Raw genomic sequence first — 21,460 nt, forward strand, 5'->3', positions numbered from 1 at the left:
TGTGCTGCTCCCCACCAGCAGGGTCTAGCACAGTGATGGCGAACCTTTTGAGCTCCGCGTGTCAGCACTTTGAAAAACCCTAACTTAACTCTGGTGCCGTGTCACATATAGAAATTTTTTGATATTTGCAACCATAGTAAAACAAAGACTTACATTTTTGATATTTATTTTATATATTTAAATGCCATTTAACAAAGAAAAATCAACCAATAAAATGAGTTTGCGTGTCACCTCTGACACCCATGTCATAGGTTCACCATCACTGGTCTAGCAGCATGTTAGAAGCTGCTTTCAAATCAAGATTTTCTTAGGAATTCATGTACTTCTCAAATTCAGGAGCTGGGTATGGTCAGATCCATGAAGTCCTAAGGAAAGGTAGGTACAACATATATGCCTGATATAAAAGAAATGCTAAGTTTAGGACTGGGCCCAAGTAGGTCTGAAAGACACAAAGGTACACATAAAGATGGCCCAAATCCTAAGTTGCCTAATTCTCTCACTTAGCTCTTCTATGGCCTTTTGAGGAATTATCTGAAACCAGCCGAAGAAAAAGGGGGGAAATGCCTGGGTCATGGATGGGTCATGAAAATGGACTGCTACCATACTACAGTGCAGCTCAGGAAATCCTTCGAGCAGGGAGAACTCCAAGAAGCACACATAGCCATTAACTTTGTGTGTGGGAGATGTGTTCAGAGGTAAGAAGATTCAAGAATTTCTAGACAGTGGCAACTGGCTTGGTAGGTTGGTCAGGGGCCTGGAAGGAATAAGAGAACAATATTTGAAGGTAGAGACAAAGAGATTTGGAGACAAGGCACATGGATGAATCTATGGGAATGGGCACGAAATGCAGATTTTTGTGATTCAGGTCAGTGCCCGCCAGACCATCCACTGACCTGATACTATGCAAAAAGGCTCCTCTCATGGGTCCCAGCGAGCCTCTATCCTCAGGCACACCAGTGTTTTCAAAATAGGTCCACAAATGGAGAAGTCAGGATGGCAGGGGTGGGGGCTACGCATGGGTCCATAGCATGGGCACCTTCCTATTAAGCCAATTCTTGTTACTCCCACTGCTGAATGTCAGCAGTAGAAACCAATACTGAGTCCTCAATATGGTACATTCCTCAAGGAGTCCAACAAGTCACTTGGTAGCAAGATGATTTCATTGGGTCTCATCTAACCTAGAGAGGACATGGACAGTTGATCGTGACCCCAGCTTTCTCACCTCTTAGTGGGAAAATGCTGAGTTGCATTTCACATTGCCTCTTGGGATCTCAGTAAGACTGAGCCCCAGTTACCCCAGAAAGTAACCCATTATTAATACAGCCTAAACCATTTTCTTCCTTTTCTGGTTTCACTTCCTCACTCCCTCCCAGTGCTTCCCAGAATCGCCTCCCAGGTCCATTCCTTACACTCAAATCCGTGACTGAGTTCTACTGTAGGGCAAACCTAGGCTAAGACAAAAAGAAAATGAAAGAAATTTTGATATATCCAACTAATAGAATAAGGCCAATTAAAATAAGTTTATAGGAATGTTAAAAGACCCATGCATTACAATATTAACTGAAAGAATATTGTTTGTCCATTCCAATTACAATTACAAGCAAATGAAAGCATATGCTTATAAAGGGGATATATAAGATTGACCATTGCTTTGTTGGGGCTGAGGAAACAAAGTTTTCCAAGGAGGGAGGATAGTGTTCAAGTGCTGCAAATTCTGGTAGATAAGGCTGACTTTTACCCACGGTATGTTTTGACCTGTGTGCACTGTGTTACTCTCAACATTCTCAGCAATCACAGGTCACAAATTAATGGAAACCACTACCTGACCTGCCTGGGTAACGCCAGTCCCTTTCCCCAAAGCTGCTCGGTTGCTCACAGAGGAGGCTGGGAAGGCTGGGCTTCGTCTGCCGTGGCTGTAGAAAGCCTAGCTGGGAGAAGCCACATTAACAATGTACAAACCCACCCAGCTTGAGAGAAAGCCTGACTCAGTGTTGACATAGTCAATAGCAAAACTCATGACCCGAGGGGCCCCAAGCAAGTCTGACGTCCTTTCTGAGTCTGAGTCGAATGGGGCTGAAGATGCCCAGCCTCCAGAATGACCTCATCATGGCCTCTGACATTGAAAATGTTCCCTTTTACTGAGAAAAGAGATTAGTGTGGGTCATAGGCCAGCCCATAAATGAAAAATATTAAAAGGTTTACTACATAAAAGGACAAAAAATTTAGGAAATGAAATATACTCTAAAAAGAAAGTCAAAAGCTAAATAATACACTGGAAAAAAACACACATAATATATTATATATAGCAAAGGGTTAATGTTCTTTAGTCAATAAAAACAGGAGACAGATGGTGAATAATCTTTATTCATAAGCTTCACCAACCTATTTGCTCTGAAAGAGACTGTCAGCCGTCAGCAGATATTTGGAATTCTGTGCTGACTTAAGAGAAAATGTTTAATGCTTTAATGGTAGAAAGAAATCAGCATTTATCAATGGCAGTGGAACTGCTAGAAATTGTGGAGAAATCCAGGCAATGCCTGGGCCCATTTTCCATGGTTTACACCAGGCAAAATCAGGACAGGAAAGTGTCACTGTGCGGTGGAACTGGCGCATTTAAACTACAGAACAATATGTAAGACTATGATCTAGGACTTCCCAAGAGTCAGTCCTAGCAATCTATGAGAATCATTCAATGATAGCTCTATTTCTAATATGCTAATGTTTTGACAGATCTGCAGATTTGTTTATTGTGGCAAGCTTGGAAATAATCATAAAACAAAATATCAGGTAATTATTTTGCTAAAAATAAAACAACAGCAAAACCCAAGAGTTCACAAAGAACAAAGGACATCAGTACCTGGTATTCATTCCTCAGGGATGACCACACAGCCACAGATTCCAACACTATCAGTGAGGAACCCAGAAAGGTTCCAGTGGGGATCATTCCCCTAACTTCCTCCACTGAATTCCACCTTTATTTACGGAGTTCTCAAAGGCCTTTGACTTCTTATGCAAATAGCCACAAAACGTTCATCTAAAGTCATTTCCAACTATCACCTTTGGGGAGGGTGTTTTTCAGTTTGGCGTGGGGCCCCAAGGGAAGGAGAACTGAGACCCCTCAGAGGGAACTGGGAGGGGCAAATATCCATTTCTATCAATTCCATTGTGCCAGAAAGCATTCCTCCTGGGCCAGTGTACTCACGGGCATGTCTGAAAAGCATACAGCTGGAATGAAAACTTCTCTAGATTCCAGAGTAAATGGACTGCTGGAGTGTGGTGTGCAGGGTTGGATTAAGAGCCCCCTGAGGAGGCCCAGCTAAGCCATAGAATGGACAGACACAGACCATCTTAATGATAGGAGTTTGGGGGGATCAAATAGGCAGGTTTAGGAAATTTTAGAAAAGTAAGGGGTCCATGGAAAAAGCACAGGGCTACAGAATAGCAGAAGGTATATTTCCATAGAATAAGAGAGCAGCAGGGAATAGCAGAAGGTGTATTTCCATAGAATAAGAGCTGGAAACCGCAGAAGGCATACATTTACAAAATAAAGGGGAGGAAGCCCCTCATTGAGCAAGGGCAGAAAATAGCCCAAAGGGGAGAGGGAACAACGAGGAAGGAGGCAGGTGTCCCACGTGAGGTTTGACCTTTGAGCTCAGGAGTTACTATAGTGACCAAATCGAAGGGGATAGTGACCAGTCAGAGGGGATATCAAGGCACACAGGTCTGCAGCCTTTATAAACCCTAGGAAAAGGGACTTAGTGGGACTCTTTCCCCCTCCCCACGTGGGAGTCTGTGCTTGTTTCTCAGTAAATTCCCACCTTTGCTACACCACCTTTCGTCCATGGTTTCCTTCTTCGACTCCACCAGACAAGAGCACGGGAACCACTCTGCCCAGGGGAACACCATGCGTTCCAGTCCACATTTCTCGTTTCATTAACAGGACTCCTCCCGCTGGCCCTCTCTGCCTTGGTGCCTCTCCAGAATTTCACAAGCCCTGCCTTTTAAAGAAGCTGCTCCCAGATGAATAACCCGCCCCTGAGCTGGGTTTCCAACTTCCGCACAGCCACTGCACACCCTTCTCTTCCTTTGCCTGCCTTGCTGGGGCCCCAAATGAGTGGGCGCCTCAGGAAAAACAAGAACCTTTTCTGAGAAAAGGAAAAGAGAAAGCTGGCAAAGCCTCCAGGAGGGGAACACCTCAAAAGAATCGCTCTGCACTGAGCCTTCTAAGCAGGCGGGAACCTTTCTCATACAAAACCACCTCCCACCAGCCCAAGGACAGGCAGGCCACGCCCATTGTCTTCTGAGTCTTTCTCCTTGTTCCAAAGCCAAGAGCACTGAGTCTCTACCACCTGCCAATGTCCGGCGCTGTGAGAGGAGGCTCGCGTGCATTTAACCCTCGGTTTGCCTCTGTTTGGGGTGTGGTGTAATTGCCTCTATTTCACCAAAGATGGACCTGGTGCTCACGGAGCTCAACCCTGTTCGAAGTCAGCAAGTGGGGCAGAGCCACACGGGAGAGGGGGGAAAGCTAACTGACACTAAAGCTGGGGCCTCTTCTGCTTTATCACTCTGCTCTCGGGTTCATGGATGTGGAAAAAAATGCACCTAAACTGGACTAAGGTCCACACAGGTCCATTTAATAGAGGAACTAAGCATGCTTGTGAGATCCTTACGAGGAATGGTGGTTCTATTACCAGGAGAGCAGATCCCTCAGAATGCTCTCTGATACTGAGAAGTGGAGGAAATGGAGGGTGTCAGTTATCAATTTATTGACTCTCAGGGTCCAAATATCCACCCTTCTATGGCTGCTCATAACAAGAGAAAGAACCTGTATTTCCCCTTTGGCGGCTGGCACGATGTTAAGCTTCATCAGTAAGTGGGGGTGGGGGGCGCAGTGGAGGGAGAAGAGGTTTTATCCTGGTTCAGGTGTGCTCCTCCGCTATCTCCCAAAGCCCACACAGCTTGGAGGCTCCTGGCTCATGCAGCCTGTGGTGGTAGGCAGCTGCCAGCCGGCCAGCAGCTCCGTCTGCTTCACTCAGAGCCCTCTTGGCCCCAAGGCATGGTAACCGCCTCTGAGCACCCCAGAAGACTTATTTCTAGCAAGTTCCACCCATGTGGCACCTCGGGGATTTCTCCACCACACTTCCCTAGGGGGTCTGGCCCAGAGACCTGACAAGGGGGGTCAGGGGGCAAGGCTTGTAGAATTGCTCCCTTCTTGCTCTCTCTAGGCCATAGGTCAGTGCCCATTCCCTATGGCTGCTATTCTTGTATTCTTTAAAGTGGTTTTTACTCCCTACCAGCCAATTCCCTATTACCCAGTCTGTGATAATAGTCATTATTTATGCTTACATTTTCCTTTCAAATTACTGTCATTGTTGTCTCCTGGTGGGACCCTGGTAGATACAGGTGATCAGAGGAAGGAGCCGGTTTAACTCACTTGTTCTCCCTGCTAACAAAACCCAGATAAGCCTTTTGCCTCACTTGTTTGCCAAATTTAAAAAGTGAAACCAATACCCTGACATTGTATACAGAATTTAACACCAGTGACATTTAATACAAGGTACATAAAAGGTATGATTATCTTCCATGAAGGACAATAGGTTCTGTACACTAGTGGCAAGATTTATACAATATAATAAACAACCATTTACCACAAATGTGAAGGAAAATCTTGTGAGCCAAAAATCATCACTGAAATAAGCTGCTACTTCTAAAGGTGCCATTGCCTCTACCTTATCTATAATAATAAAAGCGCAATATGCTAATTAGACCAGATGTCCTTCCAGACCTCCCTCCAGACGACCTTCTGAACAAAGCCGGGGCTGCAAGGGAAGCCCGGGTTCCGGGTGCCTGCTGGCAGCCAGAGGGAAGCCGGTGCCAGCAGCCAGGGGAAAGAAGGCCTACTCTTGCACGAATTTTGTGCATCGGGCCTCTAGTACTTACATAAGAGATCACAGTCCCTGGGTCTGTTTTCCATCCAGAACCCAAGAGGGCAATATTTCTCTCACACTATGTAATTACCATTAATTTTTTTGAGCACCCACGAATAAATCAAAACCAGGGCAATAATCTGGATTTTTCCAGCAAATGCTAAAAGCTCAAAGTGTTCAACTGTGGTTTGAGGTCTGGGTGCTCCTGGCTGCGCCACATTTCATCACTAGGGGGCAGTATACCCATTTAGAATCAGCTCACAACTGGCACACACCTAATAAATTTGTGTTGCTTTATTCCTCCCAATTAGGGGATTTGTCCAATTACAGAGAAGAATCCAAAGAGTGCATAAAAGAAAATAAATGTCATTCATAAGTAATTGGAAAGACTTGCTCTCCAAGTATTTTGAAAAACCCCAAGAGTAGTCAGTTAATTCTGATTTTTATCTGAGCAATTAAAACTTGTGATTCCAGTGTAAATGACTATGTAGGCAAAACTCAAAGCCTTTATCATCCCCTGTTGTTCTTTATCAACCAGCCATCAAAACAAAACTCTGATTTTTTTCAAGAGTGCCTTTCACTCAGACACTGAATTTCAAAGGGGAAAGTTACAGTTAAATGAAATCTCTCCCTGATACATCAGGACTTGGTTAAACAGAATGATTCTGTCGTCGGGAAGGAGGGAGGACAGGGGTTTTTGAATTAAGCTTCATTGCAGGAACCACAGGAAAACAGTCTTCCTACTTCCCCGATGCTTGGAGAACATACTCTTATTTTTCCAGGGTATCAGGCCCTCCTCCGTGTCTAAAATTGCATCAGACAGGGGTCACCCAGCACAGCACTGGACAGGCCAGATTGCTCTTTAGGAAACCTCTATCTTTGGAGAGTGAATCGTGAAGTTTATGGAAAAGTCAAAATTTATAATACAAGGATCTATTTTAATTCTCAATTGAAATAGTTAACATTGGGGGGAGGGGGCATTAATTTTCTGCTAAACATATTACTCATGTTACCTTCACAGCAACCCTAAATTCCAGGAGGTCATAACTTGCTCAAGGTCCTCCAGTTTCAGAAGAGTGGAGCAGAGTCTGACACCAAAACTCACAGTAATTGCCTATCCTGCTGCCATTCTGAGTCTTAAGAGTCAGAAAATGTTCGAGTAAGAGGGGCTTTAAAGGATCATCCACTTCAGGGAAACTGTGTCTTGGATTATGCAGAATTTCAAATTTTTTAAAATATTGGGCAGTTAATGGCTTTAGTTAGGTGGGTGAGGAAGGGGACCTCTGGCCTGACCCAGGCCGCACGGCCCTGCCCTCATCATACCTGTTCTGCTAACCCGGAAGTGTCCCCACTTTCCACCCAGCAAGGTCCGGGAGCCACAGTTCAGTCCAACTCCCAGTTTGAAGAGGAGGAAACTGAAACTTAGTTACTATTCAGATCTTGCCCCTCCAACTCTGACACTAGAGACAGGGCTCTAAAGATTCCCAAAACATGGCACTCTTTCCATGTTTCCAAGTTGTGTTTAAATGCACAAGAGAATGAACAGAAAATGATCCCTCCCAGGTGGTATAAAAAAAAACTTCAACAGGAAGAACTGAGGCTCTATGTCCATGAAAGCACAGCTGCCTCCCATCTTTTGAGTGGATAGCAATTTGCATCTATATCATGGCAGTTACATTAAACATTAACTACGTGCCAAGCACCAAGGCTGCTGCCTGGAGTTCTGCAGTGTATTTATTACTGAACAGCAGTACTCAACACATGGGGGGGCTGGGGGAGGGGGAGCCACTGCCTCTGCCCAGAAGGGGTGCCTTTGTCTAATTCACACAATGGTGTCATCTGCTCACCAAGCTGTGTGCCTGCCACCCAGCCAGTGTCTGTAAGAAGGAGCATGCATTTTCTAATTCACACAAAAGCACCACACGGGCTAGCTGAGGCCTTGGTGGTGAAAATGCCTCACATAGTTTATCGGATTTAATCCTCATTTAATCACTAGAACCCTATGAGGTGGCTCCTGTTGTGCCCATTTTACAGCTGAGAAAATGCCTTCTTCTAGCTTTCCCATTTTACACAGGCAGCAAGTGGTAAAGCAGGAATCTAACCCAGGCCTCTAGTGCCTATGCCACGACTCCTGAGACGTCCAGGTGCAAACACGCGAAAGCTCTATGGCCACCAATGCCAATCAGGCCCCACCACAGCCACATACGGTCCCAGTGAGAACAATTGGATATGATCTTTCCAAAGTCTCTAAATGTACCTGCCTCTAGCTATATTCCAAAATAAGGACATAAAACAGCATTAGTTATTTCGTTGTGGAATATTACATAGAAGCATATGAAAATGTAAGGTTTAAGGAATAAATTAAAGTGATTCCACTCCTGTCATCACCTCCCAAGTCAAGAAAGTCCCAGCACTTCGGAAGACACCTCTCATCAGCTCCTTCCCAGTTATACCTTCTCCCCTCAGCCCTAGAGGTAACACTCTCCTTTTATAATGGCTTGTCTTTGTATTTTGACACCCACATATACATTCCTAAATGATATGGTTAAGGTCACTCAATAATTATTCATTAAGCATCTGATATGTGCCAGGCTCTGTTCTAGGCAATTGAAATAATAAGGATGCTTCCCCTTATGCAGCTTATGTTCCAGCAAATATGTGTCTGTTTTTCAACTTAATATACCATCACAGACATATAGCGCAGCATTTATTCTGCACACTGTGAGATTCATTCACTTTGTTATATGTAGTTGTAATTCATTTTCATTGCTCTCTATAGTAGCCCATTGTATAAATGTTTTATAATTTATTTCTTCATTCTATTATTGATGGACATCTGGGTTGTTTCCAAGTTGGGATTATGAGCTTTTGGTTCATGATCCAGATGGACATGACCATGAAATCTCCAAGGCATACATCTATGAGTAGAATTGTGAGGTGATTGGGTATGCGAACCTTTAAATTTGCAAGATAATAAACTATTAGCCTAACCTGGTTGTACCAATCTGCCCTCCCTCAAGCTATGTATGAGTTCCTATTGGTCCATAGCCTTACAAATACTTGGTATTGTTAGACTTTAAAATATTTGCTATTTTGATGTGTTAGCAAAATCTCAATGTGATCTTATTTTGCATATCTCCAAACACGTATTGCTCTTTTAGATTTCCTCTTTTGTGATGTGCTGGTTTCAAGATTTTTGTTCACTGACAGCAGAGGAGTTGGGGGTCATAGTAGAAGCCCATGAGCAAATCTGATCCTGAATATATATCTGATACTTCTGAAGACTCCTAGTGGACAGGTTAAAGAGTCATTATATGTTAGAAGTTAATGTTGGCATTATGACAGTTGTATCTAAGGCTGATTGGGTCTGGAATTTGCTGAGCACCTACTATATACCAGACACTTTATGCCAAGCAAGCTACAGAGTTAACTTACCTCCAAAGGTTAATTCCAAGATAACTGTTAATAGAAGCAATACAACAACCTATTGATGATTCTCATCACTGATGTTTCTATCTCTCTCTCCCTCTCCCTTCCTCTCTGAAATCAATAAAAATATATTAACAACAACAAAAAAAAGCAAGCCCTCTGAGGTTCAATAGTCTGGTCTATGCTTCTATGTCTCTGGATCTCCTTTCATTTCTATTACCCCTAAATCAAACTACATATAACTGAGATATGGAGAGAAGGCTAATATAGACTGAAAACCTTTTCAGTTTCATAAATAACCTTTTAAAGTATAAAGTAATTTCAGTTCTCAAACTAATTACAAATGACCTATAGACAGGTTGAAAGATAAGTGAGGTTATCCTGGTTGAATTAAAACGGTTGAAGCAAAAAACTATTTGGGGGAATTAGGGAAATTATCTCAACTGAGACTATTCACACATTAAATTAAAATCTTTTCTGGAACAACATATTTTGGGGTAAAGGAAAAAAGTGAAGATTACTATGAACAAGGTTCGATTTGGGGCACTGTCACCAAAGTACACACATCTCTACTAAAGACTACATCAGGTACACCTTGTAGATAATGGGATTGTCCCTCGCTGGAATCTATAATTCCACCCATTTTAGAATAGATCTGAATCTGAAAACTGCCTACAAATATACCACCAGATTCCTTGTCAAACCATTTGAATTGCCAACTTCACAGTTTTAGTTGCCTTTGAAAATATTTAAAAGCTGAGTCTAGTGACTACATTGAAAAGACTGGGAATTTCTCATCTTCCTAATTCATGATACATCTCTTCAAAACTCTATGTGAGCCTTGAAGGCTTTCAGGGGCAGGCAAGTTGCAACAACATGAAAAGACTGAAATGGCAGAATGCATGCCCCACCCAAAGACAGGCGTTCACATTTTCTTGCTTTCTTACAGGATAGGTATTTTTCCCATTTACAGGTGAGGAAACAAAACATATACAGACACATTCTTCCTGGAGTGGCCACTTTTAAACCCCTTACCAAGGACAGTCTTTGAAGCATTATTTATAAGAGATAGTTAGAAAAATCTAACTGTCCAACAATGAAATTCTATGTAGTCATTAAGAACTTGTTTTTGAAGAAATAAGGATAGAAACAATATTTCAATTATTGCCATCACTTTATTTGGCAAACATTGCTGTATATTTAAATGGGTTCAACCTCCATAGGAAAGTTGGTTAATAGCTCAACATTTAGATTTTGGGATAAGTTTTGAGTTCAAATCCCAGCCCTGCCACAGATGAGCTTTGAGATCCAGGCAGGTAATTTAATCTTGTCGATGCTCAGTTTCCTCATCTGCAAATGGGTAAAATCCTCTTCAAAGTGTTATGAGAATTAAAATAAGATTGACATAAAGCAATTAGCGTAGTTCCTGGAACACAGCAATCAACAAATGGCAAACTTTTGAAGTGACAAATCCTATCTAACAAACCTTTCAGCTAATTGTGGCTCTATTTTACAATTAACTCATTGTAGTATTACCAAGGACTAAGGCTCAGGATTAAGCAAATTCTACTCAAGACACAGTCTGGAAGATACATGCTGAGATGTAAAAGGAACCACGTCGGTGGCGGTGCCCTATGACCCCTGCACTGAATTTGGGAAGTCCAACCTCTCTCTTCTGCAGGCAGACCTCGTTTCATTGCACTCCACTTTACTGTGCTTCACAGATGCGTTTTTTTACAAATTAAAAGAAAGACCCCTCCAACAGCCAAGAGATTCCGACTTGCTTTTTTGCAATCGCTTTATTGCGGTGGTCTGGAACCAAATCCGCAACATCGGAGGCATGCCTCGCTGTGTGACACAGCATTGTGGGGAGCTTCCGTTGAATGTTTGCCCAAGGATCCACGCTGATTCAAAGCTTCCTTAAGAAGTAATTTTGGCCTTACCTGTAAACATCCTGGGGCCTACTTCCGATGACAGATCCCATTCCAGTTGAGCCTGATACATTTTCAAGAAAAAGTAACTTATGCTCCGGTACCTCCTCTCCATTCCCAGGCCACAAGTAGGGAGGAATCCTTTGATTCCCTGAAGCCCAGCTGCTCCCGTGACCTGGGATCAGTAGCATTGGCTTCACCTGGAACTGGTTAGAAATGCAGGCTCTCCAGCCCCATCTCAGCCCTACTGAGGTAAACTCTGCATTTTAACGAGATGGCCAGGTGACTCACGCGCACGTTAACACTTAGAAGCGCTGCTCCACAGTGCCTGCTGCTTCTTAATGCACAAGACCATCTGCAGGCTCCAGGATCCAAGGAGAAATCCATCATGAACCAACTTTGCCTGAGACTCTGACCTTGACACAGGCCACAGAAGTCATTTTCTTGCATATTTTATGAGCTCTGGTTCACTGTTACATAATAAAAAATACACTTGGACTATATTATCTTGATTTCACGGAAAACTGGATTTAATTTTTATCTGACTGGATGAATTATGCCTCAAATTAATGATTCATATGTCTCTCCAGTTTGATTTTGGGCAAATAACCGCAGTTGAATTACATGACTTACGATTTTCTGGGGAAATTCTGTTTTCAAATATATTCTCACCATTTGTAAAAGATCTCTTAGGAGGTTAAATCTAATTTTCAAAACTGCTCATAATCTATATGTGTAGCCCCACAGAGTGGCTTACCACACCGGACACTATTATGTCCTTTGTCTACATTCTCTCATTTACACCACTACAACTAGTTTGCAGATGGATGAAGCTCACAGGTTAACAATTTATTTAAGATCACACATCTAGTAAGTGACAAACCTCAGCTATAAATCCAAACCGAAAATCCACACTAACCATAACTAGTATGTCCCTGTGTTCCCTAGAATGCTCGCTCTGTGAGATTCAGAGTCACGTGGGCACTAAATGCTGAGAACTGCAAAATCCATATGCCTGACTTTCCTTAACAGCATCACCCAGCCTATCTGCTTATGGAGCCCTCTGCTTTCCCCCAAACCTATAAGTCAATTAGGTCACCTTTCGACAAATACTACGACATACCAACCTTTTACACTTTAAACATGTTTTTAGAATTCTCTATTACTAAAGGACTTTAAGGCAGGTTAGATATGCTCCAAGAAGGAATTCAAATGCTTGCATGTCAAAGTTATCAGAGGAATTGGTGACCCACAAAATTTTATCAAGAAAATAATTTCTGAACTACAGTTTTTCCATATTGTCAGAAGTGCTTTGCTTAAACAAATGGAGGGGCCTTCTAGGGTAAAAGGAATCCAAACAGGGAAAACAAATTGAGTTATTTTTAAAATATACAGGTATAATATATATCATTTTGAAAAGGTATAAAATACTTTTACAGAAGCTTATAGTCCTTACCACCCAACCTAGGAAAGTAAGTTAGAAAATCAGGTTGCTGCAAGTCTTAAGATTACAGGACAGGTACACTGTTCCAAAGGAGAGCAGCTCTACCCTTAGAAGACTCGTGCCTTAGGAGACCAAGCCTTACAGAAAGCAGACCTCCAGAGGCAGTCATGTAACCTGGCTAGTCAGTATGGACTCAACCTGCATTTGAAACAGGGGCCAACATAAACACCAAGTTCAGATAATTTACACAAAGAAATCTAGAGGGAAATGAAAGAATTTTAAAGTATTTTTAAATTATCCACAGGCAGGCAGACTGTTGTCTAACTCACGCACAGCACGTCAACTTATTTTCATTTGGACAGTATTCTACAATCTTACTTAGCATGCAGGTATCAGTCTGGTCAGCACTTTAAGGATACTGTTTTCTTAACCACAGCACTTATTCTTCCCTATTCCAGAGATTTCAGACAAGAGATGGCAAACTCAGAAAAGCAGCAGCTCCACTAGCCTCAGATTGGCAGCATAGAAGGGCGAACCGGGAAGAGAAACACCAGAAAGCTGAAAGGGAAAAGGTGCATGGCTTTCTAAGGCTTCTGTTTTTAACATTTCGGACGGTATAAATGCCCTTATTTAAGCAGTCAGCACAGTGGCCAATAGCCTCCCGTCACCCTCTCATTCACCAAGCCCTCCCCGCTTGTGCCAGTTATTCTCCATTTATGCCCCTGCCCCCCAACCACCACCAGGGCCTGCTTTGCCCTCTCTGCCCCAGAAAGATGACCCCTGCTGCCTGCATCTTTAGAAAGCCCTTGCTGGCTGGCTTCCAGCGGAGTTTGGTCAAAGGCTGCGCTGGCAGATCAGAACAGGTGGAGGCTATTCTTTCTCGCTCCCTCCGTCTTGGCACATCTCTAGAAACAGCTGCCTCCCGTGGCAACCCCAGCTCCTACCAAACAATCCTCACTTAAGGTTCTCACTCTCAGATCTAGTCCCCCTTCCCCCTTGTCCTCCATGCTCTTCAGGCTGTGGCTAGTCTTTCCCCAGCTCACCATTGCTTGTTTCTTCCTGTAAGGTTGCCCTTACCTCTAGGCCAGCGGTTCTCAACCTGTGGGTCGCGACCCCTTTGGCAGTCTAACGACCCTTTCACAGGGGTCGCTTAACACCATCCTGCACATCAGATATTTACATTACGATTCATGACAGTAATGAAGTAGCAACGAAAATAATTTTATGGTTGGGTCACAACATGAGGAACTGTATTTAAAGGGCCAGAAGGTTGAGATCCACTGCTAAGCAATCCCTTCATTCACTTCTTTTTAGTTGAACCATCCAGGGTGGATTATCTTTCCTGCCTGAAATCTAATTCACTATCTCAAAGCCTTCGGTGCATTTGTGTTTTATCTACCCAGGGAGCTCTTCACTTACCTCTTTGTATGGCCAGCTGTTAGCAATCAGGTGTCAAACTTGTCTCACCTCCTCAGGGGGGCTTCCCTGATCACCAAATCTTATATTAGCTCCCACCTCATATGCTCTGAAGACCCTCCCATTTTTATCACCTCTCCCTCCTAGAAATTAAGCTCTTAAAAGCAGGAACCTAGCCACACTGTCTTGCGCACTTTATACCCAATTCACAGAAGTGTCTCATATATAGCAGAGGTTAAAAACTTGTGAAATGTAGTTCCAAATCAAATTTTAAAAACTTAAATTCCTTCAGGTTTATTTTTAAAGCAAAAGAAGACCCCCAAGTCTCATAATGTTAATCCCATAAACACCTTTAAAATGAATGCAAATTTATCTGGTAGAGCATAATTTCTTGAGTATTCTTGCCTGTAACACTAGTTCTCAACTGTCTTCTGTAGCAATACAACTGATTATATTCCTTCATGGAACACACTCTCCAGGCCAACCAGATGATGGGCTACAGGACAAGATTTAATGGGACCAGATTGTTTTCAATCCCCAGGAGGTAGGTCTGGCTCTTACTACTTTCAAGAAAAGCAACAGTGCCCCACTGTGGGCACTGACCTATGAACCAGGAGGTCATAGTTCGATTCCTGGTCAGGGTTCAAACCCCATCATTCGGCTCAAGTCTCTCTCATCATTGATGTTTCTCTCTCTCTCTCCCTTCCTCTCTGAAATCAATAAAAATATATTTAGAAAAAGAAAAGGAACAGTAAATATGAGATTATTATACAGTATCCTAGGGATAGCCCACTGCGATCCACAGTGAACCACAACTACCAGAGCCCCATAACCCCGAGTAAAAATGTGAACCTAAAGGACCAGTCATTTGATCAAAATGTGATCCATTATGAATCAGAAAAATCAGACAAACTGATGACTTAATTGAAGTAAATTAGTTTCATGTTAAGCTTCTCTAATGAACATTTCCACATGAATTAAAGCTAATAATTAAATGCCAAAAATAATTTTATATACTGGTAAAACTTTAGCTCTAAGTTAATATATTCAGCTAAACAGCTTTTCATAAATAATTGCTTCCATTTTCCATATAAACATACTGAGAATTTTTAGAACAATTTCAATAATTCCACTTGACTTACTTTTAATTTTTATTAAAAATGCAAGAAATCCAGAACAATTTACAACTATACAATGTTTGAAACAGCTTTCCTATTCCTATTTAAAGCTTTATTTTTTAAATGTCTACATGACATGTGCTTACACGGGCTTGAGACTATCAAACCTGACCACCCAGTGACGTTAGCAGTTTTATTGCACAATGATACACATAACACTGCATATTTGTTTAGTTCAGCCTATATCATAAAGTGCTAGTCATTGGTGAGAAAGTAACAAAGCCTACTAAACAATGCAATTCTCCATGATATTTTCTATTTGGGTTGTGAGGGGTAGCTAATTTAGTGCTATCAGCCAGAATAACAGATTTCCATTTAAAAATATATAGTTTAAAAAGGCCTAAGGTCTATGAATGTCACAAGCATTCCAAAATTATGAGTGCTAATGCACAGTCTTAATAACAGTCTGGTTTCTAACATTTTAACTTAAAAAAAAACAACCAGTTTAAATAAACCAACCTAAGAAAAAGATGTTTCAAAAATGAACATAAAATTTAGATAAAGTCTTCTTCAAATGAACTTTTAAAAGGATATAGTCATTATGATTTTGGTTATTACTCCTAAACAATTAAATTTGTATTTTTACTTGTTTATTATTACCAATGCTCATTACCAAACAATGAGCCACAGAAAATGCATGCAACTGACCAGTTAGTTATTCCACATATGTTTAATGACACTAAAAATAGATCATTAACTCTTTAAAAATGTAAACATAAGCCAGGACAATCTGATATGTCATATTTGTGCCAAAAAATGAAAACCACAAGACACAGTAAGAGGGGATAAAAAAACAAAAGACTAATATCAATATATCTTCACTAATATTTATGAAAAATAATTACTCGACATAGGTGCAAATATTTTCATAAAACATGTTTTATGAATGACAAGTTTTCCCAGACACATTTTATCTGGGGGGGGGGGGGGGGGGGGGAAGTGATTAAAATGAAGAGCTACATGTGTTAACCACTAACTTTGTGTTTCCTGCAAGAAACTATGTTTACCACACATGCACATATGGACGTTACAGCTAAGAAAACACTTTTACATGTCCTTAAGAATAGTTTATGATCTTTAAAAAAAACAGTATTCATTTTCCAGGCAAATATACTGTTAATATTCTTTACACATCTCAAAATACATAATTTTCCATTTAAATATATTACCATTTCTATGGCCTTTCCCCTATCTTTCTTTTAAAAACAAATGCAAGACACAATGTTTAGTACTAACTTCTATCCATTAGGCATTAAAAAAAAAAATCTTCTCTTAGGACACAAACATGATATAAAATTGAAAAACCAAACACAAAAACAACATAATAAATACATTTGTATGCTTTCCCCCCAACAGGAATGTATCAGCAACACCAGCTAACATAAATAAACTTCATGTTCATAAAAAAAGAAAGACAATCCAGTTAACCATTTTAGTGTGTCCTTTTCCTGTTATTTGTGAAAGGCAGAAGAGTGACATGGAAGAGGCAAGGCTGTCTAGGTTTTCTGTGTTTTAAGAAGAAACACACACAAAAAACAAGTGTGGCGACAGAATACTTAGATGATATGTAATTAGTTACGAAGGTAAACACCCAGGCATTGTTTTGCCTACATTTTTCCTTCTAAGTCACATCAGATGCTTAAACTACATGTCCTCTTCGTATTCTAGATATTTTGTCATGATGGGTTCTTCAAGCTGAATTCCTCCACTGCCCATTAATGCAAATGCTGGATACATGGTGCTCGAACAGTCCACCTGGCGCTCATAAAGGCATTTCATGTGATCCATGTCATAGAAGCCCACTTTGCCTTTATCATAGTCGAGGAAAACCCCTATACTTGTTGGCATGGGAAGAATTCTATTTTCAGCTTCATTAAAAGTAGGTGACTTGGGTATAAAGAACTTCTTCATGCCTATAGTAACTAACGTAAAGCGTTGTGAAGAATCAAAACAGGCATCCTCACTTCCGCTGTCATGTCCACTGTCTTGCTCATATCTAAAACACAACACACAAAGTAGAATCTTATCTGAATCATTATCCATAGGCCTTCAAGTAACCGTGAAACATTTTACAAGACAATATACACTGATTTAACATTGAAATAAATTATATATCAAAAACTTTCTATTAAAACAAAAACATAAGATTACACATTACCATTCAGAATTATACAAACACACCCCAAATTCGGTCTTAAAACATCATCCACTCTTACCTAGATAATACACAGATGAGAACCTAAAAAATAACTTGTGCCTAACAAAAATAAACCAGGGGGACAGGCACTAAAGGACTTGTCAAAGATTAAATATGTATAGCACACAATCATACACAAGAAAATACCAAACCAAGATGTGTGCCTTAATCCAAGGAATTGCAAACTAAATAAATAGGCACTGCATAATGCAGGAGAAAAAAGGCGTGTTTCATTCTCCTCTGCAGAACTCTACTTCCCAATCGGGATTTCTACATAGAGCTATGATGTAGCAAGTATTCTGAAGGTTTTTTCCCTGTTGTATAGAAAATAGGAGCTTATAGAAAATTTTGATACGAAGTTCCTTCCATTTTTTTCCTATGCATACTTTGCTTTTTATATGACCATATGACATCAACCATTTTAATTTTTTTTGTACTTCTAACATTCCTAAAATATGATTAATACTAATACTCTATCAAGTGGACATGCCACTGTGTAAGTAACCATTTCTCTAATACAATTTTCATTGTTAAGTCAATTTCTCATCTTTGTGCAAAATTTTTTCCTATCGCTCAGATTGTTAACCTGGGATTCTATTCTGTTCATGTAAGTGGTTAAAAGTTATGTTTGGCCCAGCCAGCTTGACTGAGTGGCTGAGAGTCGACCTATGAATCAGGAGGTCACTGGTTCTATTCTGTTCAAGATACATGCCAGGGTTTCTAGTTTGATCCCCAGTGGGGAGTGTGCAGGAGGCAGCCAGCCGATTGATCAATGATTCTTTCTCATCACTGATGTTTCTATCTCTCTTTCTCCCTCTCCCTTCCTCTTTGAAATCAATAAAAATATATATTTTTTTAAAAGTTGTCTGGGCTACTTCACCATACACCATCTAAAAAATTTAAACTGCATAATCTCCATTAAATAGTCAGTCTCTTAAGACACTGAAATTATTTGCTGTGGAAACATGTTTATTATGACTCAGTTCTGTCAAGTTATTTATGGGACATTTAAAGACAAAAGAACAAGTTAATATCAAATGTGAAGTATTATAATTAGAGGCATTTCACTAATGTGTGGATGATTTTTATCACAATAATTGAGGTAACTGATGTGATTTTCAAAATTTAAAACTGCAAAGCTATATCATTATCAAGAGGTATACAAAACAGACTTATTTACTCACAGCATTGTAAATGGCTAAATCTCATTATTTCCTGTGTGAATAAAGAAACCTGACTCCTTTTCTTAGGCAGCCACAAAGCACAGCCAAAACCCCTGAATCTAAGAATGCTGGAAATATAATAAGTAAATCCAGGTCTATCTTCAAGCTTACCTTGCAAAACAAGCATGTTTACTTTTTAAAAAATTATCAAGTTGTAAATCAATTTAAAGAATGTACCTCGGACTCACTGCCTCCCGGGGAGAACGCAGCCATTCTTGCAGTTTATCACTGGAAGCAACTCCTGCTTTGACCAGGTATGAATAGGGTTCCACACGGAAGGCCCAGAAGTGCTTCCCTTTTGTAATCCCAACATCTCCAATGATGTAGTCTAAGCTTGTGTAGTATCCCACTTGGATGCGCTCTGCAGCAAGCAGGAGGTTAAATCCAGCTCTACTCTCTACACGGTCTCTCTTCAAGTTCAGCAAGAGGTGTTCATTATTGTAACCACATTTTTCATCAAAGAGGAAATTGAAAACTGTAAATAAAGCTTACAATTAGTCTGAGAAATAATTACTAGCATTTCTAAAATTTACTGTTAAAAATGATAGGTTTTTCAAATAGAAATTACTGAAAAGAGACAGGATGTATAACACTACCCTAGACCAAACTATGACAAACCAAAACCCCAACTTAGAAATAACTTCCAACAAACTCTCTATACCTGGAAATGTTCAGAAACCTCAAAGGCAGAAGAAAATATTTTAAATATGAGAAAACTTACGTGGCTCCTTAGAATTGATATAACAAATCTATCCTAAGTATTTCACACTATTAGATCTGTGTTTTGCCCCTAAAATAAAGGGTTGTACATTTTCATAATTATCCATGTTTTCTTAAATATTTACTCCAAATTTTATAAATTTAAAAAATAACAGCAATTTTAATAACGCCTTTTCCTTATTCATCAACATGGGAACAGTGTACAGTGTAAAAAAAGAAAGTATAGGCTTTGTGTTCAGAGAGACATGGGTTGGAATCCTGCTCAAGCATTTAACTGGAATTTAACCTAAATTTTAATTTCCTCAACTAGAGAATGAATATAAGATTACTTCTAAGACTCTATCAACTCAAATCCATTAAGCATAACAGCAGCTGCTAATCCAAAAACTAGGGACAATCCAAATGTCAAACAGATGGATAAAGAAAATGTAATATCCTATATAATAAAAGGCTAGTATGCAAATAGACCAAACGGCAGAACAACCGAACAACCAGTCACTATGACGTGTGCTGACCACCAGGGGGTGTGCATGAAACATGGCAGGCATCAGCCATGGCGGGATGGTGGAGCAGGTGAGCGGGGGCGCCAGACCAAGGCGGGGTGCCGGTCGCTGTCATCAGGGCAAGCCTCTGGTGGTTACTGAAAATTCTTTGCTCCCATGTGCCGAGGTCCCGCCCAGCACTTACACCTGCTGCTGGTGCCAGCCTGATCGCTTGGCACCCGTCAGCAGATGCAAACGGTGGCTGCAGGCCCCAATCATCCCTCAGGGCTTCTCCACCTCCCCCTGCTCCTGAGGGGCAATCGGGGCAGCAGTCGCCGCTCAAACCCACTGACGGGGCTGGCCCCACTCACACCCAGTGCTGGCTCCGGCCCCAATCGCTCCGCGCCGTCAGTGGGTGCGAGCAGGGCCAGCGCCACCAGTGTGTGGGAGCGGGGCTGCTGGCAGACAGGGAGGGGACCAGGGGCTGCGGTGGGAGGGGCCAGGCGGGGGCACGGAGGATGGGCCAAGACCCGCCCCTGTGCCCACAGCAGCCTCGCAGACCACAGTTCCTTTCAAGGTACATGAATTCGTGCACTGGACCCCTAGTATATTAGCCTAAAAAAGAAGGAAATTCTGACATGCTATAACATAGATGAATCTTGAAACCTGCCAGTCACCAAAGGATTCTGTGAATCTACTTATTATGAGGAACCTAGAACAGGCAAACTCTGAGGCAGAAAGTAGAATAGCAGTTACCAGGGAAAGGAAAATGGGAAATTACTATTTAATGGGCACAAAGTTTCAGTTGGGAAAAGGTGAAAAAATTCTACAGATGTGAGTGGTGGTGGTTGCACAACATTGTTAGTGTACTTAATGCTACTGACCTGTACACTTTAAAATGATTAAAATGGTAAATTTTAACTATGTTATACCACAATTTTCAAAACTGTCTACTAGCAAGTTAAAACCATTCTCCATATGTAGCCGACATTCATTCTTTCTGGTGATGCCTATTGTGTCAATGTGGTAAGTCACGCATGCTTGCATGCTTCCTTTTGATATCAAATCTCCCAGTTTGCAAACTGAATTTAAATGGCCACCCTATTCATATGCTTCTCTCAGAGAAAAGGAAGACAACATTTAACACTTCCTTTCCTCCTTCCCCCTCCACTCTGTTACTGAAAACAGTAGCTACTTTCAGGTTTCTGTTTTTCTTCCACTTTCAGTCAGAGACTAGAAAGGAAAGTGAAGACTGCATACACTATAAAATATTTACATAGTAACTGCAAATCCATCCTAAAACTCTATTGGATTTTATTGAGATTCAAGAAAAATCCTTTTAGCCAACTCTATCTGTATCCTCATTTTTTAAAATTAACCACAATGTGCATGAAAAACCAACAGTGAATGAGTACACTTTGAACAAAAAGGGAAGGAAGGACAGACTGCACAGAATACGGAAACTAAGCCACTACAAATGGGCAGGGGCTATGGGATCTAGAAACCAACCGAC

At 41.1% G+C, this 21,460-nt stretch overlaps 1 protein-coding gene across 4 annotated transcripts in view; it reads right to left on the reverse strand.

The window, feature by feature from the left end:
• Positions 1 to 15,285: 15,285 nt before the first annotated feature.
• The window catches only part of TRIM36 (tripartite motif containing 36), a 40,611-nt gene continuing 34,436 nt past the window's right edge, over positions 15,286 to 21,460 (reverse strand). For all 4 annotated transcript variants that reach the window (XM_070412479.1, XM_070412477.1, XM_070412480.1 and 1 more), the window contains 2 exons: positions 18,923 to 19,220; positions 15,286 to 17,321 (listed from right to left, as the gene is read on the reverse strand). In XM_070412479.1, the coding sequence (XP_070268580.1) occupies positions 16,970 to 17,321; positions 18,923 to 19,220 (650 nt within the window). In that variant the 3' untranslated portion in view covers positions 15,286 to 16,969. The remainder of the gene's footprint in view (positions 17,322 to 18,922; positions 19,221 to 21,460) is intronic.

The sequence above is a fragment of the Myotis yumanensis genome, unplaced genomic scaffold (genome assembly GCF_028538775.1).
Source record: "Myotis yumanensis isolate MYYU_CA2020_CCGP unplaced genomic scaffold, mMyoYum1.0.hap1 SCAF_4, whole genome shotgun sequence".
Classification (NCBI taxonomy): Eukaryota; Metazoa; Chordata; class Mammalia; order Chiroptera; family Vespertilionidae; genus Myotis; species Myotis yumanensis.